Source organism: Lepidochelys kempii, chromosome 5 (genome assembly GCF_965140285.1).
Source record: "Lepidochelys kempii isolate rLepKem1 chromosome 5, rLepKem1.hap1, whole genome shotgun sequence".
NCBI classification, from domain to species: domain Eukaryota; kingdom Metazoa; phylum Chordata; order Testudines; family Cheloniidae; genus Lepidochelys; species Lepidochelys kempii.
This window is the reverse complement of record NC_136384.1, coordinates 39,279,198-39,306,499: the sequence shown is the minus strand read 5'-3', so window position 1 is coordinate 39,306,499 and position 27,302 is coordinate 39,279,198. Positions and strand designations below refer to the sequence as shown.

General features: G+C 41.3%; 1 protein-coding gene across 10 annotated transcripts in view; it reads right to left on the bottom strand.

The window, feature by feature from the left end:
* Positions 1-12,139: 12,139 nt before the first annotated feature.
* Positions 12,140-27,302, bottom strand: part of LOC140911293 (THAP domain-containing protein 6) — a 38,398-nt gene continuing 23,235 nt past the window's right edge. For 3 of the 10 annotated variants that reach the window (XM_073344013.2, XM_073344011.2, XM_073344012.2), the window contains 6 exons: positions 20,894-21,009; positions 19,204-19,411; positions 18,388-18,495; positions 17,537-17,632; positions 15,799-15,843; positions 12,140-13,092 (listed from right to left, as the gene is read on the bottom strand). In XM_073344013.2, the coding sequence (XP_073200114.1) occupies positions 12,898-13,092; positions 15,799-15,843; positions 17,537-17,632; positions 18,388-18,495; positions 19,204-19,411; positions 20,894-20,973 (732 nt within the window). In that variant the 5' untranslated portion in view covers positions 20,974-21,009 and the 3' untranslated portion in view covers positions 12,140-12,897. Of the gene's footprint in view, positions 13,093-15,798; positions 15,844-17,536; positions 17,633-18,387; positions 18,496-19,203; positions 19,412-20,028; positions 20,100-20,893; positions 21,010-21,433; positions 26,329-26,771; positions 26,851-27,302 lie in introns of those variants that run through there. The other 7 variants (XM_073344014.2, XM_073344015.2, XM_073344017.1 and 4 more) reach the window with 7 other exon arrangements.

Sequence of the window (27,302 nt, the reverse complement as noted above, 5' to 3'; positions counted from 1 at the left end):
AAGGGAAGTGGTTGGGCCATCGCGGCCAAGTCTGGGCCTTGGAAAGGAGGGGAAAATCAAGCCTGGCCCCTTCCGTCTGCCTTATAGGAGCTGGAGAGTTTTGTCACCAATTTATTCCTCAGATTTATTTTTGTTTTCAAATTGTCCATAAACAGATTGTGAAAAGCTTGCGTGTATACCATGTTTGATGTTATCTGTGGATTTCTTCAACAAGTAATTCTTGACCTATAGACTATTTGCAAACAGTTAGCTGTAAATATTCTTAATTGACATGCTGTTGGTTAGCTACATAAGTCAAGTAGTATTGTTTCTATTTCCTGATTGGATGATTTATGAAAGTGACCCACAATAGTAGGTCCAAGGTTCACAGCTGAAAGGAGGGCGTGGGAAAGGGAGCTAGTTCACATCCATTTTAGATTCTAATAGAAAGTCCTTTTTTTGGGTTTGGTTCAGTCTATAGTTAGTTCCAGTTAAACAAAAGTTTTTGATTTTGAAGCAGCCCATTTCCAAATGACAAGCAGAGGCCCCAATTCTGCAATTGGATTCACATGGGAAGATCCAGTTGCAAGGATTAGGGCAAAATTACACTGAACTCATACCTTTAGTTGTGAACCATCCAGGGAAACCTTTCTCCCTAATCTCTTCCCTCCTTCTGAGAAGAGACCACTATTGAAATAACAGTATCCACCTGATCTCTTTGACTGGAAGGAGGTTGATGAGTCTGGTAAGAGCACAGCTGCTTTAGAAGAGTGGGAAGGAAACACCTGTGCCCTGTTAATGCTATCAAGTGGCCTCTTTTTCTTTTGGTGTTTTGGTTTGAAAAACAGGAGCACAGTGCTTCTGGCTCACAAAGGGCTCTCCTCCTCCACATGCCTCAAGAGGTTCATGCACCCTTTTTACAAACACCGTTAGAATTGTGACAACTACAATCCAGTGTAAAATTCAGAAATTGCTCTTGGTGAATTCTCAACCTTAACATTCCCTTTTTGTAATTACTGAGTGCTCAAATAGTTTCACAAAGTGTCACAAACAAGGTCAAATCCAAATTTGCTTTCAAATTCAAACAAATATTTGTACAAATCCTCTCTCTCGCTCTCTCACATACACACTGTTTGCTTAGTTCTAGTATCTGGCTGTGTGATTTATTTTTATGGCTTTATAAAATGTAAAACCAAATAAATAAGAGTCCACATCACCCAGCCAAAGGCTTACCCAAGAAAACATATGGTTGTGCTTAAAATATAACTTAAAAGTTACTTACAGAGTGGGAGAATGTCCAACATGAAACTATTCAGTTCCTCCTTCATTCTGGGGTGGAGAAAAGCCTTTGAACCATGCAAATCATAGTGTGTCCGCAATAACAGGAGGCAAATTAAATTATATTATCAGCTTCTAAATATAGAAAACATCATTTCAACAGAACTATTCCTTTGCAGAAGCTAGACTTTACATGCTTGTACTGGAAAAGGGATGTTGAGGGACAGCTGACTGGCTGTAGTGCTAACCAAAACTACAAACATATGCAGCTAATCTTCATCAAAAGCTCTTTCAAACTTTATTTGCTATTTATATAGCATCAGAAGTTTGTACAGCATTGTATGGAGGGAGATCTGTGCCAGACATATACCATACTCCTTACATCCATTAATGTTTTAAGGCAGAAGAGATGCCAATGTGCTCCTGAAATGTGCTTCTACTCACCTATGGTGAAATTCACCCGTACACAGTGGGCCCACAATCCCATGCACCACTTTAGGTCCCATTAAAGGCCTTACTTTGAGGGCACAAGTAGCATGTAAGTGGTACATAGACTTTGCACTGGCCCTCTGCACTGGAGTGAATTTGAACCCTAGAGTTCAGCTGTGCACCCAGTGCAGTAAAAGGGTGTTTTGCAATTGGCTCCAGTGGCATCAGGAATGGGCACATGCAGGGCTTTCAGAGACATCATAGAAACAAGAAATGACATTTCAAAAACTAAGGGTCAATAGAAATGACAGTCTGCATGATCAGCATCCCTACTGGAATTTGTGTGTTAACTTACTCAGGAATTGTCTGACTCCACTTTGTCCAGTCCCTGCAGAATCAATATTCTGCACCTCATTCTCATGTACGCAAAGGCTCTCTGACCCGGAGTTTTATTTTGGTGGAAACAAAATACTTCACTGATCCTTAGAAATATCATTCATTTTCTGATCCCTTGTTAATATATGATTTTACACCCATCACACTAATAACAGTTCTGCAGAACTCAGGCACTTTCCATTCCTCTAGTTATCTTTGTATAGCAAAGGTAAAGGTATTTGAGTACAAGTCCTCTGGGCTTACTGTCTGCACTAGCATATTGCCTTCAGGATACTTATTAGTGTCCTGTAATAAATAAAGGGTTTACACACACTCACTCCACCACAACAGGGTCATCAGGAGTTCTGAGCTACAGAACCTCCTTGTGTTCTACAAACACAGTTGTTATAGTGTACTTTCCTTTGGTTTCCCGTCACCTTCCAACAGGAATAGAGCAGCATGGCTTTTCTCTTGAGAGAGAGAGTTAGCTATTGTTACACATCTCCGCCTCCCCATTCTGTTATTCAACAGCTAGAACAGATTGAGCACAAAGACTGGTGTCCAAAGCCATTGACCAACCCTTCTGAGTTAACCGATGAAATGTAATGTCCAGGACTGTAATCATAGAATCATAGAATATTAGGGTTGGAAGGGACCTCAGGAGGTCATCTAGTCCAACCCCCTGCTCAGAGCAGGACCAATCCCCAATTAAATCCTTGACCTTGTGTGAGCCTTGATACAACTGCTACAGTAGTTCTCTTACGGATGAGTCCCCCACTAGTACTAACCATATGTATTGATGGGTTTGGATGGAAGGATAATTCACCCAGTGGCTGTTGGTCCTAAGCCTTGGACATCAGTCACTCAGGGCCACATTCTACACTTGGATATGCAATATGGCATGAAAACATTATGACTTCAATGGGAGCCCTGCCTGCTGAGCTGAGAGCAGAATTTGGCTGGAATGGATCCTGAGGCAGAGACTTTCCTTTGTTCTTTGTCATCTCAGAAAGAATTTCAAAGTCCTAGAAGCCCTTTATTTTTATCCAACAATTACAACACTTTTGTCATCTTTAAAAAATATTAAAATCTACCCCAAACACCCAACTTCATAAAGAATATGCCACACAGGGTTGAAAGTGTCAATGTATTTTCCCTTTTCGCATTAAGTCTTAGTCCTGGGTTATATTTTTATATTGCTTTATGAAGCTGCATTTTCTATTGCATAGAGGAAAAGAATATATTTTTAAAACAAAGTACTCTCCAACATTAAATAGACAAAAGCAGATTCCAATCAACATAGGGCCATGTTCAGATTCCTTATTCGTGTTGAGTAGTACTTTACTATGTGATTAATCCCCTTGGAATCAATGACCCTACTTATAGAGTAAAATACTGGTCAATATTGGTAACGATATTGAAATCTGAACCTCAGTAACAAGAATTCCCCTCTAACCACATAACATATGTTATCTAAAATAATCCCAGTGAAAAACAAAAACCCTCATGATTAATTTTAGTTTTATACCTTACATTTAAATGAGCAGCAGACCAGGAATTCTTATGTTCATCTATTCATGACTTTCTTTACTTCTTTCTTTTACACACAGCTAAAACATATTTAACAAAATACTAGATTTATATGCTTCATTTATATGCTTGAGTGTTATACACTGGGTAAAAGACAATGAAAATGTTCTTGTATACTGTGCTATGGAGAAATGCTCAATTTTGCCATGGAGAAACCTATATGGAATTTTAAAGACATTATCTTATGCTGGGGTGGAAGTTTCATAGAACATTTCAGCCATTCAATTGTTTTGGTTGGTGATGTTGAGGGGAAGACTATTGGTGAAATTATTTACCTACTAGAAGTGTACGATGGGTCTCCACAGAGTTCTCAATTCCTCCTGACTCAAATGTTGATGGCCTCACTCTGGGGGACAGGAGACAGGGACAAATGGCAGGGAATGGATAGTACAGTGTCAGAGGTGGAAGGAAAGAAGCCACATTTAAAGATGTACAGGAAAAGAAACGTTTTCTGGGTTTCTTGCCTAGTCTTGTACATCTCTGCAGCAAAATCAGCACAGTTCTGAAAAATAACTTGTATAAAGAATATAGGCTTCTGTAGCAAAGCAACAATTCACTTGTGTGGCATCTCCTGCTGGTCATCCTGGGAATTAGCTCTCCAGCATATGGAGGGCCTCCTTCTGCCAGTGGCTCACCTACCTCAGACCCCCATGTCCCTCTCAGACCCCAGTGCCCCTTTACCTTGGGGTTCTGCCCCCAGTAGTAACCCCACACTCAGGATCTCCCCACCCAGGGGAACCCTCCAACCCTCTATCCCCACCTTGCCTCAGTGGCTACTGCCAGTCCTCATCTAGACCCCCACCCACTGGGGCAGACTGCAGTCTATAAACTACTCATCACTGGCAAAGGGGTTTCTTCTTCTTTCTTCTTCTTCTTTCCAGACTGTACCTCTGCAACCTCAGTCCCTGCTTTAGGCCTTGCACAAGGCCTAGAAGCTGGAGCTCCCCAGCACTACTCTACCTCAAGTACCCTTCTCTCCCAGGCAGCCAGATCCTTCTCTCTCCAGAGTTAAAGAGAGACTCACTCAATGCCTGGCTCACAGCCCTTTTATAGGGCCAGCTGTGGCCTGATTGGGGTGTGGCCCCAGCTGTGGTTGCTTCCCCAATCAGCCCAGCCCTTCACATGCACGGGGTATCTGCCCCACTACAGCCTGGATTTCATAAGGAATTAAATGGGACTGTTCATATGTTTAAAGTCAAATACATATTTTTTTTTAAGAAGGGATTTCTTTCTTAGCATGGGGTAAGAGGTGTGATATATATACAAGGGGAAACTGGTTACCTGTCTGTTGTTTTCGGAAGGCATCAGCTTTCTCTCCTCTTCTGGAGGTTCTTATGTTTTGTTCATTAGGGAGTGTCATGACTAATGGAAAAGTCATTGTATTGCTTTACACAGAGTGACTGCTAATTCTCTGTCTCCTTGCAAAACTCCTATTGATTAAACTGAGGCCAAGATCAAGCCCATAATGCTTAGTGTAAGGAATACTATAGGGCGGGAGTTCTCAACCTTTTTCTTACTGAGGCCCCCCCAAACATGCTATAAAAACTCCACGGCCCACCTGTGCCACAACAACTGGTTTTCTGTATATAAAAGCCAGGGCCGGCATTAAGGGGTAGCAAGCAGGGCAATTGCTTGCTACCCCTTAATGGGAGGAGTGGTAGATACGCTGGAGGGGAGGGATAGGATACAGAAGGACCTAGACAAATTGGAGGATTGGGCCAAAAGAAATCTGATGAGGTTCAATAAGGATAAGTGCAGGGTCCTGCACTTAGGACGGAAGAACCCAATGCATAGCTACAGACTAGGGACCGAATGGCTAGGCAGCAGTTCTGCGGAAAAGGACCTAGGGGTGACAGTGGACGAGAAGCTGGATATGAGTCAGCAGTGTGCCCTTGTTGCCAAGAAGGCCAATGGCATTTTGGGATGTATAAGTAGGGGCATAGCGAGCAGATCGAGGGACGTGATCGTCCCCCTCTATTCGACATTGGTGAGGCCTCATCTGGAGTACTGTGTCCAGTTTTGGGCCCCACACTACAAGAAGGATGTGGATAACTTGGAGAGAGTCCAGCGAAGGGCAACAAAAATGATTAGGGGTCTGGAACACATGACTCATGAGGAGAGGCTGAGGGAGCTGGGATTGTTTAGCCTGCAGAAGAGAAGAATGAGGGGGGATTTGATAGAACAAAGCCCTGGCTGGGATGATTTAACTGGGAATTGGTCCTGCTTTGAGCAGGGGGTTGGACTAGATGACCTTCTGGGGTCCCTTCCAACCCTGATATTCTATGATTCTATGATTCTATGCCCAGAACCCTATGCCACAGGGGCACCGTGAAGCTAAGTTGCTCAGGGCCCCAGGCTTCAGCCCCCTGCAGTGGGACTTCGGCTTTCTGCCCTGGGCCCCAGCAAGTCTAACACTGGTCCTGCTTGGTGGACCCCCTGAAATCTGCTTGCAGCCCCCCAGGGGCCCTGGACCCCTCGTTGAGAACCATGCTATAGGACAATCAACTGGGTAATTTGAACAAGCAATACTTTTGGAAGGAAAAAAATAAAAATTAACAAGTGTGTTTGAATGCTCTGATTTTCATAGGAAAGTAACCAGTATTCAAAAGTAGACAAAGGGGAGTGATAAAATACCTTAAAACTTCAAATGATATCACTTGATACATATGTTTGGAGTGATAGATAAATATTCTTCTTCTGGACTTCCCAGGGCATCTTGTCTTCTCCATTTCTGCCTTTTGGACTGAGCTTTTCAAGACAGGGTCCGTCTTCATGATGAGTCTTGTACATCATGTAGCACCTCATTACTATTAATAATTAACAATGTAGCACAGAGTGAGAACAGTTAGAGGGGCATTTCACTGGTGGCTTGTGTAGGTTATATTATTGTGTAATGATCCCTCTGTTAGACCTTCATTGCACATACCACCTTGAAGGGTTTAATCAAACCTTTCTTTCCTTTACATTATTATCAGACTCTTTTTATTGTGAGTACTAGGAGAGGATAAAAATACATAATACTTGACCAGTTGTTTCCAATAACATGTTCAAATTTAAGTGAGGGTGATATTAAATAGGTATTTGTAGTTGTGTCCAGTAGTTTGGATATTATACCACAACAGATATAATCTTTTTGAGTTAAGTCCTTTTTCAGTGTGCTGTGCCTGACTCTGATCTCAGTTATGCCTCAATAAATCTGGACTCATTCGACTCAAGTCAGTGGAATAACTCCAGATTTATATTGATGTAACTGGACTCAGAATCCAGCCTGCTATAGCTCAAGGACTAGATTGGCTATGGGATCAAGTCCCATGCCAGTTGTGGATTTCTATACAGGGCTGAAACTCTATGGGGAGAAAGAACAGGAGGACTTGTGGCACCTTAGAGACTAACCAATTTGTCTGAGCATGAGCTTTCGTGAGCTACAGCTACAGTCTCTAAGGTGCCACAAGTCCTCCTGTTCTTTTTGCAGATACAGACTAACACGGCTGCTCCTCTGAAACCTATGGGGAGATGGTCTCGCAATTAAAGCACTGGACTAGGAGGCAAGGGCTAGATTCCAGCCTTTCTGTGCCACTCTTGATACATAAGGGCCAAACAGCTGCACTAAATGAGTAGATCAGGAGTCCTCCAATGTGGGGGAATTCCAGCTGGTGTAGAGTAGTCCACTGCTCTCAAGTGATCTTCTGGCGGCATAACAGTCTTTTGGAATGGGCACCATTACCAGCAGGCATCATTTAGAGCATCCCTGAGCACGATGTTTACCCCAGTGCCCAGTCTAACATTGCCTCTCTCAGTAAAATAGGTTCTAATGTTCCAGGCTGTGCAAGAGCTATTATTAAAAGTGCAACAGCAGGGCATACTTGGCTATGAGTCACTGCACTGCTGGTATCTAACGTACTATCGTGTGACACACTTCTAGTGCCTTGACTACAATAAGGCTCGCTAGAAACCCAAATCCTATTCTGCTCTGTAACCCTTATATGTAGTATAAATGGAAAGGGAACAGTCTAGTGAAAATTTGTCTTCACGTAAATATGTTTCCGGGTGTTTTTCAGTTTTAATAAACCAGTGAGCTAATCACTGATGAAAACCTAAAACTGGCATCCATTGACCCTATAATTTCACACAGAGGTTATAATCAGGGCAAGAGAAAGGTGGTTTGATTAGCAAGATAGAATCTTTCCCATTCCAGAATCAGATCTTCCTCTGATATCTCAGCCCCCTCCTCTGAATAATAATACTGAAGCTTTATTAGTTAATCAATAAGCCATGATACACAGTATGGTTTTCATAAAATAATCATATGCTAGAGCATTTTGAGGCATGACCCTCATGCCTCTAAACAGATTGGGGTGAGATTATCTTTTGGTAACCGCACCCCTGGGAACTGTCTCATTTCTATTATGAGAAAAAAATATGGTAGAAGAAAATGTGTGTTTCTGCTAGAGAAAGATTAAGCTGGTAGTTTAAAATTAGCAGCCATTTCTGCTGCCTTGCAATATTAGCCTCCCCATTTAGAATGCTCAGCGTCAAACAGAATCCTTCCCCCAGTCCAAGTGGTTTCAAAGCGAAAGTGTAAGTGACGTGATTGGGATGCAGTTTAGCCTAATACAGATGCACTGAGGAGAATTAAATTGCCAATAATGAAAAGAAAAGGCAGCAGCAAGTTTGCTGTAGTGCTTGAAAACAAAGAAAGCCATAGCCCTTTCTGAAAAAATGGGGTGTTCTCTGCTCTCTGAAAAAGTCAGTTCTTGCTTTCTATCAAAATAAGGAAAGCCAGCAATGTATGGATTGTCAGTGATTCCCCTGTAAGCAAATACTACACATTCTGGTCACTTAGTTGCAGTTTCTAGTTATTTTCTTCAATAGGGTATTTTTTAAAATTTGGAAAAATTAGATATGGAGTTTTTTGAAAAGTGAAAAATAGAAAACTGCAGTGAGGCAGGAAATACACTTTTTAAATAATTATGCTGCTCACAACTAAAGTTGCATGAATACTATGAAAATGTCCCACACATATTTGCTCCAGTTGTAAAATGAATTAACTCCAGCTAGACTTTTAAACTTTTTGGGTTACTTTCGGTGAGCCTCCATGTGACTAAAGTGTTAGTGGCATGAATGTTTAGGGAAAGCACACCTTAAAGCTGCATGCAAAAATAATTGCAAAAAGCAAATTTTAAATGTGCATGAACAAGTATCTGCACCAGAAGTGCTCATGCTCTCAGCCAATCCATGAACTTTTGAAATTGCACCATTCAATATCTGAGGGTATGAGTTTTGTTACATTCTACCAAGGAGATGCTTCTAACAAACAGGGGGGACTTGATTATTGCATCAGTTGTGTGTTCGTTACTCCCACTGAAACAAGTCCCTAAGCTTTCTTTATACTTAAGAAGGAACAGTTGATGGAGATTCCCTTCTGAGCCTCAACTGAGGGCAAGGTGAGAGGGTTGGCTCCACCTGTGGGCTATTCCTAGACCTACCCAGAAGTAGAGAAGGTTGAGAAAACACTCCTTGTGCACATGTTCAGATGTTGTAGGTGAAGCATGGGCATGAGCTAATCATAGACAGAGATGGAAAAGCTTGATTAGTTTATCAAGTCCATTTCCTTGGCAGTACAGCATTGTTCCAGATATCTGCCACCTCCCTTTTACACAGGCTAGGGCTGGGGTGGCCAACCTGAGCCTGAGAAGGAGCCAGAATTTACCAGTGTACATTGCCAAAGAGCCACGGTAATATGTCAGCAGCCCCCCCATCAGCTCCACCCCACCCCCGGCTCCCAGCGCCTCCCACACACCAGCAGCTGATCAGAGCCTCCCCCTCCCTCCCGATCAGCTGGCATGCAGGAGGCTCTGGGGGAGGAGGGAGGGCACTGCAGGCTCGGGGAGGGGGCAGGAAGGGGAGGAGTGGGGGCAGAGCCTGTGGCAGAGCCAGGGGCTGAGCAGTGAGCACCCCCCGGCACATTGGAAAGTTGGCACCTGTAGCTCCAGCCCCGGAGTCGGTGCCTGTACAAGGAGCCGCATATTCACTTCTGAAGAGCCGCATGTGGCTCTGGAGTCGCAGGTTGGCCACCCCTGGGCTAGGGACTTAAAGTCAGGAAGTTTCCATACTATTCAGACAGAAACATTCCTTATACTGTGCCCCAAAAACGTGCTAGGTGCTTTACAGAACAATGAAAAGATGTGGTGCCTTCCCTGAAGAGCTTACAGAATATAGACAGCTGGGGATAACAAATAGTCGGGAGGCGATTGGGTGAGGAGACGCAAAGGTTCCAGCAATAAGATCACACTGTTTGGCATCGTTATTAATTGTATCCTGTTATTAGTTATTGTACTAACCTACATTTTTCTTCTCTAGCCTTGAATTTGACACTCTTCAAAGATTTGTAGTTAGCATGTCCTCCCCTGCCCACACGTCGTCATCGCTTTGCAAAGCTATATTTAGCTCTTTTAATCTTTCAAGTCCCTCCTGCCAGTGGTATTGGAACAATTTTTATAGTGGGGTGCTGAAGGCAGAAACTATGTATTTGGGTTACTCCTACTTCATAGGGGTGCAGCCGCACCTCCAGCACTCTTCGTTCCAGCACCTATGCCTCCAGCCCGCTGATCATTTCTGATCTCTAGTAACGTGGAGTCCAGAAGTGGGCTCCCTTTTCTAAATGTAATCACACCAGCGTCACAAAGAGAAGGCTTATTACTGTGATGCCTCTGCATTTACAGCCCCAAAGCAGACTGGCTTTGTTGCTGCTCTATTCCATTGCAAACATTTATGGAACTGATCATCTATCACCCCACTAGCTCTCTTTCAGTATTACCGCCTTCCGGCTCTAGTCCTCCCATTGTATGCTTGTCTTTTAGAGTATTTTTCCATGGCTGTGTTTAATGTAAATTTCCCAAATTGAACCTCATTTTCTGTCTACATTGCTAATCTCTTTAGATTCCTTTGAATTACATCTCTGTTCTCACTGGTGGTCAGTTTTCCTCAATGTCACATGATCTACATTTCATTAATAGGCTTAGTGCTTTTCCTATATGATTAAGGAAGATGTTTAAAAGGGTGGTTTGTTTCCCCCTAACACTGATCTCTGTGATATTCCACTAGGTGCTTTCCTCCACCTCCATAGTATTGCCATTTAGCCTTAGCCAGAGGTGCCTGCAGGCTCTGAGCCTGTGAAGGTTTGATTATTTAAGCACAGGGAATAGATAAGGAAAAAATATACTAGCAAATAATGCAGAAGTTTTTGTTGTCCTGGAGACTGCAGTTTTTAGATGAATGTTTTTGTGTGTGTGTCTTGGAGCTCTGGGCTGCGTCTGATGTTTCATTTTTGCCCCTATTTCTTGGTTAGTCCCTCTTGCACCCATAAAAAATACCTTGCAGGAACATTTATAGGATTTCAAACTGGTTTGTGCTGTTGCCCAGAACATCTCCACCAGCGCAGTGAAGAACAAAGAAATGAGCTCCTATTTAATTTCAGCTGTACACATGCCTAAATGTTTAGGTTGTGACTTGTGGTTTAATTATGTGTTAATAGTATAATTATAACTAGCTGTATATTGCAACCTAGATGCTAAGAATTGTGCAGGGTTTCAGCCATGCAATGGCCATGAAATTCAATGGGAATCTTACAGCTATAAACTCCCACATCTTTTTCAGGGCTGGTTTTCAAAGGAGACCGCAAGAGGCCTAAATGCAAAAATTCATGTGCCCTTTTTTGCTTTAGCTTATGAGCATGTTATTGCAAAATTGTCCATTGAGAGTGGTTTACATCTGAAGTATGTGGTACTGAACATGTCAGAAGACAATATTCCTTTTGTGCCCAAACTCCCAAAGACTTTGATGGAGGTTTGGTATGTGTGTAATGTTCTGACAACTATTGTTTATGGGATAATAAAAGCCTGGTGTGACACAGATTGCCTAACCTGATGTGCATTTATTGTACAAAGAACAGTTTTAGCTGGTGTTTTTAATTGATTAATATTTTTAATTGCAGGAGGGTATCTGGAATATCACAATTCTGAAAACAGTGCACAACCCCCTGGTCATTGTTTGAAGATCATCACTGGATAATGCAGAACCTGATTCAAAGGCCGCTGAAGTCAGAGAAAGCCTTTCCATTACCGTCAAAGGCCTTTTAGTAGTGTCCTCAATATCTAAACTAATAGGGACAAATTCCATGCTGCGCCACTTGGGAGGCAGGGTGCAAAAGGTGCAGCCCACAGGAGGGGAAGGGCAAAGGCGGCTAATATACCATCTTTGCGTTTACCTAATTCTGGACTACTCCACTGACCAGTGCAATCCCGGCCCGGCATGAGCCTGAGCAGCCATTGGGACTGCAAAATTTATGGCAGCTTTGCATGGCTGTCTATGCACTAGATTCACAGCCTAGATTAGCTGGAATGCTTTGTGCTCTGCCCATTCCCCTCTTGTCCCTACATGGGGGGCACCCTATGTGAAGGCTAAATATTGCACATAGTGTACACAGTAGTTATTTTTCGTAATGAATTTTAATATGTTCAATTTTAGCACGCTATATAGACAGCAGAAATATATATTGATACAATGGACTAGAATAAGTCTGCATCTATCCATGCACCCCCCCCACACCCTCATACCCTTTACTACGCATGATCACAGGATTTAACATGATAGTTAATGCAAATGCTGAGCTTTCCAAAAAAAAAAAAAAAAGGGTATATATTTCAATCCATTATGTAAACTGACTTTATAGTGCACTTGTGGATGGCTGTTGCAATGACACCATTGCATCTCTAGAAATTAATGCACTGAAAAGGTGACATAAGATGGAGAAGGGGGGAAAAAGACAAAAATGAATAACGTAGGTGCTAAATACTGTCCACTTAGTAAATGTCTACAGAAGACTTTAAAAACAAACAAACAAAGAAACAGTAAAACTCCCATCCACCCTCCATGAAACTATATATCTAAAATATATGGGGTATATATATTCATTGTCCCCGTGTGGGACAAATGAAGAGGAGACAGGGATTAAAAGAAAAGGCTGACATTCGCTCCCTGAACACCACAAGTGCCAATCTTAACGTTGAAGTTTCTAGCTTTTATATGAAAACTTCAGTAGTGTTTACATGTCTTTTTATTTAATAAATACATTCAAAAATGACATGTATAGCAATAAACATTAGTGAACATTTCTTATCCAACAGCTGGGTGCAGTGGGAGAGAAGATCTGTCATTCAGCCCATGCCCTTTGCACAGATCTAGCAATCACGTTACTTCCCTCGACAACATGTCTTTAGAGTGCAGCTTGTCCAACAAGATTTCCACATTTTTATGGAGTCTCTCTTCTTGATCAGAAGCATTCCTTAATTTTCTTCTGAGCTTGTGATTCTCTGCTAAAAGTTCATCCAATTTCCTCTTCAGAGTTTTTGGACTGTCTGCGATATGGTAATGGTGGTCTGTCTAATTTAAAGATAAAAGAAAGCAACAATGCTGGATTTTTGCTGTATTCGTTAGTATCAGAGCTAACTGGGGCTTAATTTACCAAAAAACAAACCAAAACTAAAAAGCTTCCACGTATTGCAGCTCCATGGTGGAACTGAGAGTAGGATGAGGAACTCATAACAACATGGAGCAAAGCGCTGTGGAGAGGGGAAAGAAAGTACGATACAAGTCTACAATCAGATCCATTTGCAGAGTGTCTTTGTGCCTATATAGAGCCCCACTGAAGACAAGCTAGCAGATCTGATTAAAAGATGGGGTACTAGACCTCATCTGCCAGACATAAGTACCAGAGCTCATTCTGGCCCTACTACAATACACCCTTAGGCGTCAGCTCCGTTGATTTAAAGTCTGTAGTGGAAGAATCACCTGCTGACATGTTGCATTGCCATGTACTGGCCCCGTTTAACCTCTGCCCGCAGGAGAATCCTCAAAGGTATAAGAAGTGGACACAGGATATAGAATCCACTGAATGCTCAAATAAATAGGACATGTTAAGATAGGGGTCTGGCTCAACACCTAAGAATTTTTTAATGAGCTGTATAGCCATAGTGTGATGATAGTGTAGACTAATGTGGCAGCTATTATTTATTCAGATTTGTTAAAAGTGCACGGTGGGGTCAGCAATAACTCATCCACTGCCTTGAACATTGCAGCCTAGTGTATAAAGGCAAGGGATGCTGACCAAAACATCAAGGTTCTCATGCAATCTTTAAAATCCACCTGAAACACCATGAGATTAGCAAAGGGGACTTTGGAATAATGGCTCATCCATAGGATGAGTTTCAGAGTAGCAGCTGTGTTGGTCTGTATCCGCAAAAAGAAAAGGAGTACTTGTGGCACCTTAGAGACTAACCAATTTATCTGAGCATAAGCTTTCGTGAGCTACAGCTCACTTCATCGGATGCATGCAGTGGAAAATACAGTGGGGAGATTTATATACACAGAGAACATGAAACAATGGGTGCTATCATACACAGGGAGTTTCTTGAGCAGATGGTGTAGTTTCTTTTGGTAACCCTCAGTGGGATCAGAGGGTAATGGTTTGTAGAAAGTGGTGTTGGAGAGCTGCCTAGCAACCTCTTGTTCATATTCCGACCTATTCATGATGACGACAGCACCTCCTTTGTCAGCCTTTTTGATTATGATGGCAGAGTTGTTTCTGAGGCTGTGGATGGCATTGTGTTCCGCACAGCTGAGGTTATGGGGCAAGTGATGCTGCTTTTCCACAATTTCAGCCCGTGCACATCGGCGGAAGCACTCTATGTAGAAGTCCAGTCTGTTGTTTCAGGAGGAGTCCACCCAGAATCCTTCTTTTTACACCATCAGCTCAAGAAACTCCCTAAAAAAGCACAAGAACAAATCCGCACAGACACACCCCTAGAACCCCGACCAGGGGTATTCTATCTGCTACCCAAGATCCATAAACCTGGAAATCCTGGACGCCCCATCATCTCAGGCATTGGCATCCTGATAGCAGGATTGTCTGGTTATGTAGACTCCCTCCTCAGGCCCTACGCAACCAGCACTCCCAGCTATCTTCGAGACACCACTGACTTCCTGAGGAAACTACAATCCATCAGTGATCTTCCTGATAACACCATCTTGGCCACTATGGATGTAGAAGCCCTCTACACCAACATTCCACACAAAGATGGACTACAAGCCGTCAGGAACAGTATTCCCGATAATGTCACGGCAAACCTGGTGGCTGAACTTTGTGACTTTGTCCTCACTCATAACTATTTCACATTTGGGGACAATGTATATCTTCAAATCAGCAGCACTGCTATGGGTACCTGCATGGCCCCACAGTATGCCAACATTTTTATGGCTGACTTAGAACAATGCTTCCTCAGCTCTCATCCCCTAATGCCCTATTCTACTTGCGCTACACTGATGACATCGTCATCATCTGGACCCATGGAAAGGAAGCCCTTGAGGAATTCCACCATGATTTCAACAATTTCCATCCCACCATCAACCTCAGCCTGGACCAGTCCACACAAGAGATCCACTTCCTGGACACTATGGTGCTAATAAGCGATGGTCACATAAACACCACCCTATACTGGAAACCTACTGACCGCTATGCTTACCTACATGCCTCCAGCTTTCATCCAGACCACACCACATGATCCATTGTCTACAGCCAAGCTCTACAATACAACTGCATTTGCTCCAACCCCTCAGACAGAGACAAATACCTACAAGATCTCTATCAAGCGTTCGTACAACTACAATACCTGCCTGCTGAAGTGAAGAAACAGATTGACAGAGCCAGAAGAGTACCCACAAGTTACCTACTACAGGACAGGCCCAACAAAGAAAATAACAGAACACCACTAGCCGTCACCTTCAGCCCCCAACTAAAACCTCTCCAACGCCTCATCAAGGATCTACAACCTATCCTGAAGGATGACCCATCACTCTCACAGATCTTGGGAGACAGGCCGGTCCTTGCTTACAGACAGCCCCCCAACCTGAAGCAAATACTCACTAGCAACCACACAACAAAACCACTAACCCAGGAACCTATCCTTGCAACAAAGCCCATTGCCAACTGTGTCCACATATCTATTCAGGGGACACCATCATAGGGCCTAATCTCATCAGCCACACTATCAGAGGCTTGTTCACCTGCACATCTACCAATGTGATACGTACCAGCAATGCCCCTCTGCCATGTACATTGGCCAAACTGGACGGTCTCTACGTAAAAGAATAAATGGACACAAATCAGACATCAAGAATTATAACATTCAAAAAACAGTCAGAGAACACTTCAATCTCTTTGGTCACTCGATTACAGACCTAAAAAGTGGCAATTCTTCAACAAAAAAAACTTCAAAAACAGACAGACTCCAACGAGAGACTGCTGAATTGGAATTAATTTGTAAACTGGATACAATTAACTTAGGCTTGAATACAGACTGGGAGTGGATGTGTCATTACACAAAGTAAAACTATTTCCCCATGTTTATTTCCCCCCTCTCTGCCACTGTTCCTCACACGTTCTTGTCAACTGCTGGAAATGGCCCACCTTGATCATCACTACAAAAGGTCCCCCCCCCCCCCACACTCCTGCTGGTAATAGCTCACCTTACCTGATCACTCTCGTTACAGTGTGTATGGTAACACCCATTGTTTCATGTTCTCTGTGTATATAAATCTCCCCACTGTATTTTCCACTGCATGCATCCGATGAAGTGAGCTGTAGCTCATGAAAGCTTATGCGCAAATAAATTTGTTGGGTGCCACAAGTCCTCCTTTTCTTTTTCCAAAGGATGAGAACATTTCTCTCCCTAAAGCTGCACTACTGAAGCAGCACTTCCCTTGAGTTCTGGGCTCAGAGGTCGAAGTGTTAGCAATTTAGCCCTTAATATAGCATGCCATGGAAAGAGTTAAGTTCACATATGTAAGAGTTACACCTTCTGGATACCTCATTTACATATAAAATGTAATTTTTTCCCTCTGATCAGCTGGGCATTTTGTCCTGAACTAGCTTACATGGATGTAGAACCGACTTCTACAGTTTTCAGAATTTTTTTTTATTTTTCACTTACGAAGTTAGTTTAGTGCCTAAAGGTATGTCTATACTTCCCGCCGGATCAGCAGGCAGCGATCAATCCAGTGAGGGTAGATTTATCGCATCTAGTCTAGACCCAATAAATCGACTGCCGAGCACTCTCCCATCAACTCCTGTACTCCACCGGCGTGAGGCGCAGGCGGAGTCAACAGGGGAGCAGCAGCAGTCGACTCACCACAGTGAAGACACTGCGGTGAGCAGATATAAGTACGTCGACTTCAGCTACGTTATTCATGTAGCTGAAGTTGCGTAACGTAGATTGATTCCCCCCCCTGCAGTGTAGACCAGGCCTTAGGTGCACCTTGACCTGGTGAAGGTACCACCTGTAAAGCCAAGAGGGTGGTTCTATCTCCATGTCCAATCAATCTTTCAAGCTTCTCTATGGCAATGGTTAACAACAGTTTCAATTGTGAGAGTGGCTTTTGAGAGGCAGACACCTGTCCACTTGGAACTGGACTGCAAGCATGTACTCATTTCATATACAGTGGCTACTGCTAAATATCTGAGAGCTTTTGCTTCATTTATTTCTTTCCCTAAATATACAGGGAAACAGAACTACCTCCTCTAGCACTGTGTGGTAACTATAGGCAAATGCTATCTTGAACTGTGAACAAAACATTTAAAACAAAATCATTGAGCCTTTTATCTTATGTTCCAATATACTAAGATTCTCACGGATAGTGTGGAGTCAGTAGGAGTTTTGAGTGTATAAGGGCTTTAAGATTGGACTCAGTGTCAACAAGAGAACATTTTAAAAAGCCTAAAACAGAAAGAATGTAAAAGGAGGAAGTATACCCATTGTAGTTTGATGCTCACCATTACTGTGTCCTGTGTATTACACATCCCATTGGTGTCTACCTCATGAGAACAGCTGAAATTTTCTGTTAATCTTTTTGGGTTGTTTGCTGTTTCCTTTTGTAGAAAACAACAACAGAGAAATTTAATTCCCCCCATGAAACCTTGAACGGAGTGTGTACATGATGTTATGCCCCCAAAAAAGAATTAACGGGATACAGCTTTTTCTCAACTTTTAAAAAACTTTTCTGCCTTTCTCTCACTCCAACAGCAATGAGAAACGGGAGTCCTGTATAACCTTGGAAATTCAAATGCCCTCTTTCAGGCTAGTTCATATGCACTCACATATGGTCGCATGACACAGGTACTTCATGACTGAATGTGAAGAACATTAATTTGTTGCACATTAGACAAGTTACTGAAAGACAAAGAGATGAGTTTTCTGATATCTAGTTCTGCTCAAAATTCTCTCCAGTGGTCTTATACTATGGGTATAATCCTGACCCTATTGAGATCAGTGGCAGAACTATCATGGTCTTCAATGGAGCCAGGATTTCAGTCCATGTATTTTAATCGCTTCGTGGCACATGTCTGTTGCCTCACTGTAAACCCTACACATGCACATTTTACAACATTTTTACATCTTTGTATTTTTTGTTCTCCAATAAGCCTAACAAATATTAATTGTTGCCCCAAGACCAATAAAGCACAGCATCATGCAGTATCCCAGATTATTTTTAAATGCTAAAATAAACAAGTATTTCTCCAATTCAAATTGACACAGAATTGGTCATTAATACAGGAAATACAAAAGGAAAGGCTCACGTTATGACACTATTCTTTCAGCATTCAGTCACAGTTCTGATGCTTACCGTTACCGTGGCTGGCGTAACATGCACCTCACTGGGATCTGCCTCGAGAGGAGGATTTTCTAGAACTATGCCAGCACGTTTTGATCTCCGTAGAGAATTATCTATTCTCTTCAAAAAAAAAAAAAAAAAAAAAAAGAACGCAATTAAAGTTCAGAGAGAACTTCAGCTCTCAGAATTAAGGTTGGTGGCAATGGGGTTTTCATCAGCAAAGCCAGGTTTTATAAATGTTATATTAGGTGTTGACTTCACCTCCTTCACATCTGCTTCTACAGGCACCAGATCAGGCTCACTGTTAGGAAAGAGAGCCCAGCAGACAGTAGAAACTGCCAGAGAGCTGTTGAGACCTGGTCCACATAAGTGTGAATGAGAAAGGTACTAGCCTATGCAATTGTTCATAGAAGGAAAACCTGTCCATGAGAAATTCTCTCTATTGAGATGTGATCCATACTGTGACAAATTTAACCATTCCAGTCTTTAAGTTAAGAGAAATAATATAGGCTGAAAGAATCTGAACTAGACACAAGGACACAGCTTTTGCTTTTACTTAACCAATCAGTTTTAAATTACAGTTCTAGAATGCGTAATTTAACCACTAATATACATACACTCTCTCTGACACCTCAACACCCCTGACCCCCAAGATTTTACTACAGCTATTTTTAGTTGACCTAACAAAGGTTTATTAGCATATTAGTAACAGTATGGCACTCTGTGTGAAATGTCACTCCAATAACCTGCCACCCGAGGCGGTTATGTACTTCAGTTGATAATGAATCAGTTATTTTTAATGAAATCACAGTGTGTCACATTTTATACCTGAAAATTGTCAGGAAAGGAAAATATAGAAGGACAACTCCCTTCCTTTAAAAATTTCTTTCCATTAATTTCTTTGAAGCAGTCAGGATTGAAATGCTGAGAACAAATCATGTCCCATTCAGATGGTGTCCAGAGTTTGCCACTCACGGGGTCAGCCCGATGTACTGCCTGGGCCCACTGCTGTTTTTTCTTATTATCCTTGGGAAACCTAAAACAGAAATAACAAAGTTCACAGACCAAAGAATGTCAGCTGGGTTTTGTTTAGTAATTATACTTTAAGGGGTGATGCTACCCATACAGTCCATTACAGTCAATGGGACAACTCACATGATTAAAACTGCACTTACTTAAGTACCTTGCTGAGTTGGAGCCAGAGAGAAACAGCATGGTCCAGTACACAGAGCATGGACTAGGAGTTAGGGACCTAGATTCTATTCCCAACTTTCCAACTGACTACACTTGTGCCCTTGGGGAAGTGACTTAAATCTCTCTGTGTCTCAGTTTGCCTGTCTGAGAACTCTGGATAATAATGCGCACCTACATTTGTAAATCACTAAGAATATCAGGGGGAAAAAAGAAGCTAAAAGATTGCAAAGTATTAGTTAGTGAGGATGGCAGGTCAATTAAATAAAAACTAAAAAGAACATACTGCTTACCCACTAGGTTTGAAAAGAGAAGGTACTCAGGGAGAAACACAAATCCCCTTATTAAAACGTCCAGTTGGATAAAAAGTTAGAGGGGAAGAAGTAACGTACATACATCTTCTAAGTTCACTAGATACACTGTAAGACTCTCACAACACAATTTCACACATATAGTGCTCACATGTTCTTTGTAAATGGTGAAATGCTCATCACGTCATTTTAAATGGACTGGACAAAGCACTGAAGAGTATACTGCAGAAAACAATTGCTCATTAGCTTCAGGAAATTTACTAGATGACCTAATAGGCTTATTTCCCTTTCTTAGTTTCTGTGATATGCATGTCACATTCACAAACCCAGTTCTACTTAATTTCATGCCACTCAGTTCTCAGAAGCAGCATAGACTCCACGTACAGAAAATCAATTACGCTTTCAAAATGGTATAATAATTTTCAAAGATTCCAAGGGAGAAATAATAACAATGTTAGTGTAGATGATGCTCTAAGAAAAATACTAAACACAAGTTGTCATACATTAAAATCTTGACTAACAGGTACTAACCCTCACTTCTCTCCCACGGCCCTTCCCATCTTTTTGTCTGTCATTCATGGCCTCTTTCTTCTGTGCAATTCCTCATTAATATAATTGAACATATGTCTTTTGTTTTAATTTAAACAACATTTTGTACTTCACCAATTGGCTATTACTCTTAATCAGGTCCCTGCACTGAAAGCCAGGACCTCACTTAGCTGTGCTGCTGCTTTTTTGTATGCTGAAATGACACTCCTCAATCAGTGCTCCTTCCCAATTCCTGACAGGAAGTGCTGCGTCCAATTCATCAGCCAGGAGGAAAGGCTTGCACTGGGATAGCTCCTGGCATCAGGCTGCCACTCCAGAATACTAGGCTTGGGAGAAGGTTTGCTTGGTCAAAATACTTAGAGGGTGAAATCCCTACTGAAATCACTGGGAGTTTTGCCTAAGATTCCACCCAACATCTGCAGTACCTGCAATCAGAATACACTGATACCCATGATCATCAGGCTCACCTATGAAAAGTTATTCCCTGCTTCCGATTTAACTTTGTGTCTGCGTTACTGCAGTTATATGCTGCACAATATTTCACCATGATAGTCCCCCTCAGAGATGGTCACTGCATTCAGTGCTGTAATGAGAAGAGAATAGATGTTTAACATATCACATTTAGAGGTAACATCTGCTGAAAGGGCATCAGTGGACAGTTTCTGCAGTACATTTCCAACTGGAAGGCTGAAAGTAGAAGTGAGAATGAGAAGTAATAATAATAAATAAAGCAAACTACCTTCTTCCTCCACATGATGTGATGTAAGTGTGCTAAAACAAGTACTGTATTGATATATTTCTGTCTGCTGATATTATAGACATATACTTTACTCAGTAAAATGCAGTAATTCATGTTTTGGGTATAAATGATCATGCATAGTCACTAGGACAAAGAGCCATGTTTATTATTAAAAGAAAAGAAAAATAGCTTACCATCATTCTGAAAGCTGATAATACAATGGGCAAGCATATCAGGACATCATTAATACTATTGTGCTGTACTTAACTGAAACTGTGACAACTTTCCACATATATATTTTTTCCAGTAGAGTGTATTCAGTAAGAATAACCTTCATTACTAAGGTGCCACAAGTACTCCTTTTCTTTTTGCAAATACAGACTAACACGGCTGTTACTCTGAAACCTTCATTACTTTAAACAGGTCTGCAGCAGCACCTGAAATTTGCAGCTCAGAGAAACAGAAAAGCAGCTACAATGGCATTTGCACGGCAGCCAAAATGTCAGAACAGCATTCTCAAAGTTACATCACAGTAGCCATACAAATCCATGATTACTGCTTAGCTGAGAAAGAAAGAAAGCTGAGAAATTAAATTAGTGCAATAATAGGGGATGCTGGCATAGAGGAGCCAGTTTCTATAGGCAAGGAGACTGCACAGAACCAGAGAACGGCTATACTGTGAAGTGGTAACCTATAAAAGAAGTGCAGCAAGTTATAAAATAAACACAGGAAAAAATAAATAAAAGCAAAACTGAGGATGTTGTTTTCTTTGTGTGCTCAGTGCTGAATTTGCGGTTTATTCTTTGTGGAAAGTATTACATCTCCTTAGCATAAACAGTCTCAGTGAGGCAATTAAAGAAAACAAAAAACAGTTTCCTGCCAAATATGACTTCAAAACAAACCTATAGCAATATGACATAGTCCAACACTTCATCTCTCTTAAAAACAGATAAGAAAAAATGTATTTCAAAGGTTGCAGTTGGCTTTGTTATGCTGGAACAGTACACTGAGTATTTAATACCTGGAATGTATTTACCACAATTTTATAAAAAGTGGCATCATCCCTCTGGCTAAAATTGAACAACTAACTTTATAATTCAAGGGTCATTTACTCAGCAGTTGGAAACATCATTCTTTGGACAAGTTGGAATGTGTTCCACAATAACTGCATTAAGCAAATACCTATTAAAAGTAAATATTAACAGGGCTTCATTTAATGCAGGAGAAAATGCCAGATCACATTTTTATTTTCTTTAGAAGGTTGAAGAATGCAACCCTTGAATACAGAAAGACAGCTATATCCGTTTTGCAAATCAGGCCTAAATCTGCAAAAATCAGGTCAAGGTCTAAAAAGACATGTCAGAGAAGGGACATAGCACAAATTCCTTTTGTTTTAAGGCCTGACTGATCCAATGCCCATGGAACTTAATGGGAGTCCTTCCACTGACTTCTGTGGGTACTGGATCAGGCCTCTCATCACGTTGAGAAATTTGTTATTACTAGATTATATTTCTTACGAGTTTCTTCTTGCACTCCTTTACTCTTACAGCAACCAGAAAAATAGTACTTTGTATATATTATCTTTATTCACTGTTAAAGGAAAATCTATATTATAGAGCTTTTTAAGGGAACTATTATCAAAGTCTAAAATTATCTGAAATATCAAGATGAATTAGCACAACATGAACTGAAACACTGAAGAAACTGCATGTCAACTAGTCATATACTTTGTTCTTAATTCTATTACTTTTATATTGTGTAAAAGGATTGCATATAAATTTAATAATCAGACCTACTGAAGAGCTAACGCCAATCTAATTTGGAGACACATGTGAAAAGGTGGGGTTCTCTTTCACATTATAGCTAAATAAATAGCACAGAAACACCAAAGAGACACCATCATCTCTGTGATTAGGACAAGAAAAATATTACCATTAGGGTTTTTAGCAAAGCTGATAACCACATTATGCAATCAGTGTCCCCCTTTACAGCCCATTCAGTGAACTATAATATTCTAACACTTATCTGAGGAGGGACCAAGCAAAGGAATTTGTTAAAAACTGGAAAATAATTAAAAAGACAGAAAGAGGCAAGTAAATTTGTTATACAAGAATTATAATACTGGTAACATACACTACTTTTGGAAATATCTCCCATGGCTACCTCAAGGATGTTATCAAGTGAGCTGCTGACTCTCCTGGAGAGTAATAAAAGGCAGGAGAAGACTGAAACATCTTCAGAAATATTATTTAAGGGGCATCATCATCATCATCACACACACACACACACATGCAGTCTCTTCACAGGTACACTTCCTTGGTTTTGGAAGACGGAGTGACTGGGTGGGAAGAAGACAGGGCATGGGGAAAACCGTTCTCAGCACTATCACTGATGTATTTATTAATTTATTTCTTTTTATTTTTATTGTGCTTAATGCAGATTCAAAGAACATCACAATTAATTTAACACTCTTTCAATGCAAAATGTACTATTCATTTAATAATAAAAAGTGAGACTAGACAGGTGAGGAATGGTGTCCCTAGCTTCTGTTTGCTAGAAGCTGGGAAGGACTGACAGGGAATGGATCACTTGATTACCTGTTCTGTTCATTCCTTCTGGGACACCTGGCACTGGCCACTGTTGGAAGACAGGATACTGGGCTAGATGGACCTTTGGTCTGACCCAGTATAGCCGTTCTTATGTAGACCATAAGAGAATAGAGATTTCACTGAAGCATGGATTGGAAAGTAGTGGGAGCATCGCTCACTAGGGAGCTGTGCTGCCACGGAGGGAATCATGGGAAGTGATGGTGGAGGAAATGGCCTTCTATGCATATGTTTTGACCTGGAGTGGCTGCCCTGACATCTGGAATTATCTTATAGCACTCGGGATGTCTTCAGTTTGGACGGGTAATGTCACCTGCCCACGCTAGAAGACCAGGAGGGGGCACACCCCATCTCTCTCCCACTAGGTAGAATTCTGTGGCTGTGAAGCTATGGAATTTTCCATCTAATTTCCTTGTTGTGTGGAAGGGCACAATTTTCCCTAAGAGACTAGAATACTCTTCCTGGCCTGAAATGGTTAACTCAAATTCAAACATACATTTACATACAAAATGGTGCTATCATTAAACTGACTCTTATTGGTGGATAACTGTGCCCTGCAATTTTATATCATAAATTCTTGCTTCACTTACTGGTACTTCTTTCCTAGAGGCAAACACACAAACCAAGTGTGCATGTTACATTTTTCCTCTGTCACTTGTCTGGATTCTGCTACATAATCTCAATACAAATACTTTACTTTTCTAAATGTAACGTAAAGACCCTCTTGTATATTTGCAAGCACCCTCCTGCATGTCACATTCTGGTGTTACGAATTGCTATCAGAGCTGTTTGGGTAATACCAAGTAGTTCTTAGAACCATCCAATAAGCACATTGTCATTCAGGAAAGAGGTATGCAGCGCAAATCTTCAAAACTAGACAGAAACACAGCATAAGAGAGGGAATTTAAAACTATGTTTATTTCTGTAAACAAGGAGAAAACCTTTTTTGGTAGCATGAGAAGCAAGTCTAATCTAGATGTGAAGATTCTATAGTTCAAGGTCATTTTGCTTTTGGAGAAAAGGGGTGCTGAGAATGCCATGTCCTCTGCTGTGACTGGTGCACTGCTCTTTGTTAATTTAGAAACCAATCCTGCCTGCCCCCACCCCATCTCCCATTAAGCCTTGGACAGAGCAGAACGAATGTCATTCTATTCCATGGATGGGTCAGGATTCCCTGTGCTGCTTAGGGGATTCAGACCCTATACACACAATGGAACTTAGCTCTGTGTAGGCTCCCTGCATTACATGGAATGAGATTGGAGCATTCAAGGCTATGCCAATCCACTGGCTGAAAGGTGTTGTGAGGGGACGGAGGCAGAGCAGTAGTGGCCACAGAAAAGGCCCACGCCACATCTCCCCTGCACATATGCCCTGTATTGAGATAATGTGGAAGAAGATTTCGATCTCACTGTCACACTGTGTACTCCAGAGAATCAAAAGTAAAATCTCAGCATTTTACAACAGAAAACAATCACAGCTGCACTTAAATAGACATTTCCCTTTTTACACTGATTTATATTACAGTTAATTTAAAATCTGCATCTTTTGATAGCTGTTCATTGAGTTTACTTAGCTTATATTTTATAACCTCAAAACACGGATGCATTAAATAGGAGCAGAGTTAAATGTGTTTGAGAAAAAATGTTCTAGCTTTCACAGTTACAAGTGCTATTTGATATCTATTCAGATGGACCATATATTTCTCATTATCTTCTTCAAATCTTTAAATACTTTATTTTTTCATATGTGTTAGTGGAGATGAGTAAACCCCCTCCAAAACCTTTGGTAGCTCAGGAATAAGAAGGGAACTCCCCATTCAAGGCCCTTGGCTCAGGAATTTGCTTCCCTCCTTGGTCCATTAGTGCCTAGATTTTGCACCATTCCAGGCATGCTGCAAAGCCCAACTTATCTTACAGGCATCTAGGAAGGTTGGGAGCTGATAGCTGGAGGGGCTGTAAAATGAAGAACAATTTAGGTGGGGTCTCATAATTTGGCTGCCTAAAGTGTCTTTAGTTTTTGTGTGAGAGTCTGTTAAGTAGAACATTTGTAATTGGAAAAACTGATAAACTAAAACATTGTATTGAACATTTTAGACTTTTTGCAAGTTCTGTTTTGGGAGGTTCTTGGTGCTCTGGTTCAGTACGGTGGTTTTTGCTTTTCCCCACAACAAAAACAATATGAAGAAACAACACAGCACAGCAGGATCCCAAACAACTGTGCTTATTAAATATACACAAACATACAAAGCATAGCTACACCCATACCTCTGCTCTGACTGGTTTCTGGTGGCTTTTGAAAACGTGTAACACAGTGGGTACCACTAGAGGGCTCACAAACTCTTTAAAGAGATACTAACCTAGTCAGATACACTACATTTGGTGCTACAGGTTTTAATAAAACAAAAAAAAAATAATTTTGGAATGTAAAAATAAAAGCATTTCATATTATTGTGCTTTCTTAAAAAAAAATACAAGAAAATGTAAAGCATCATGGTTAAAGACATTTTGGTGAATAACAGACATCAACATTTCTAAACACCATGAATCCAAAACTACCACAAGTTCATAAAAACAAAAACAAAACACAACTGAAACGTTTTTGACAAAACCTGGTTTGAACTGTACGTAGTAGCTCATGATATTATGGAACAAAAGTGCATGGTACCTATTGTAATATACACCCAAGCAAGAAATAATTGTGTGCAAAAAATCCCAAATCAAAACAATAAAAACCTTAATATAACACTAGCTTGAGATTTTAACTACGAAGAGATGGATTTTGATTTTCATACACACTAAGGCCCTTTTATGCCACTCTGGCAGAATAAAGAGGCCTTCAAGGCAAACATAATTACATTTATACTCACTTTAAAGGAGCCTTAGGACACAGCTATACTACACACTTTGGTTGATGCAAATTACATTGGCAGACAGCCACCAAAACTTGTATATTGCTCGGGAGTGTGCATACATGGCTTGCATTGACACTGCAGGTACTTACCAAGAGTGTGTTGATGCAAAGTGCAGTGCGCTGCAGGTAGGCACCTCAGTGTGCCACATGCTGCCATCTGGTGCGTTGCCTTTTGGAAAATTTTCAGAATATGTTGTGGATAGAAATGACTTGCCCAGGGATCTCTGGATGCAAAGGTCAAGTTCCCAGCATGCAACGTGCTGAATTTCCTAATGCCATCCATATCCCATAATTTTCATGCCTTTAAAAAAAAAAACCCCAGAAACCTGTACAGCACTTTTTAGGATTCACCATCTCTCACAGAAGCATGGAGCCAGCAGAGCTCTGCACTGTTCTCATGAATGTTGCAAATATAGGATGCTCAATTCTCTTTTATTTGGAAACCCACAGAAGTACCACAACAATGGGGGCCATAACAATTTCTTCGAGCATAGCTTGCTAAGGGACATAGTGAAAAACAATTCAAGTTGTGGGTGGTGTTCACAAAGCAGCTGCAGACGATGGAGCAGTACTTTTGGGCCCCAGAAACAAACACTGACTGGAGGGATCTCATTGTAATAT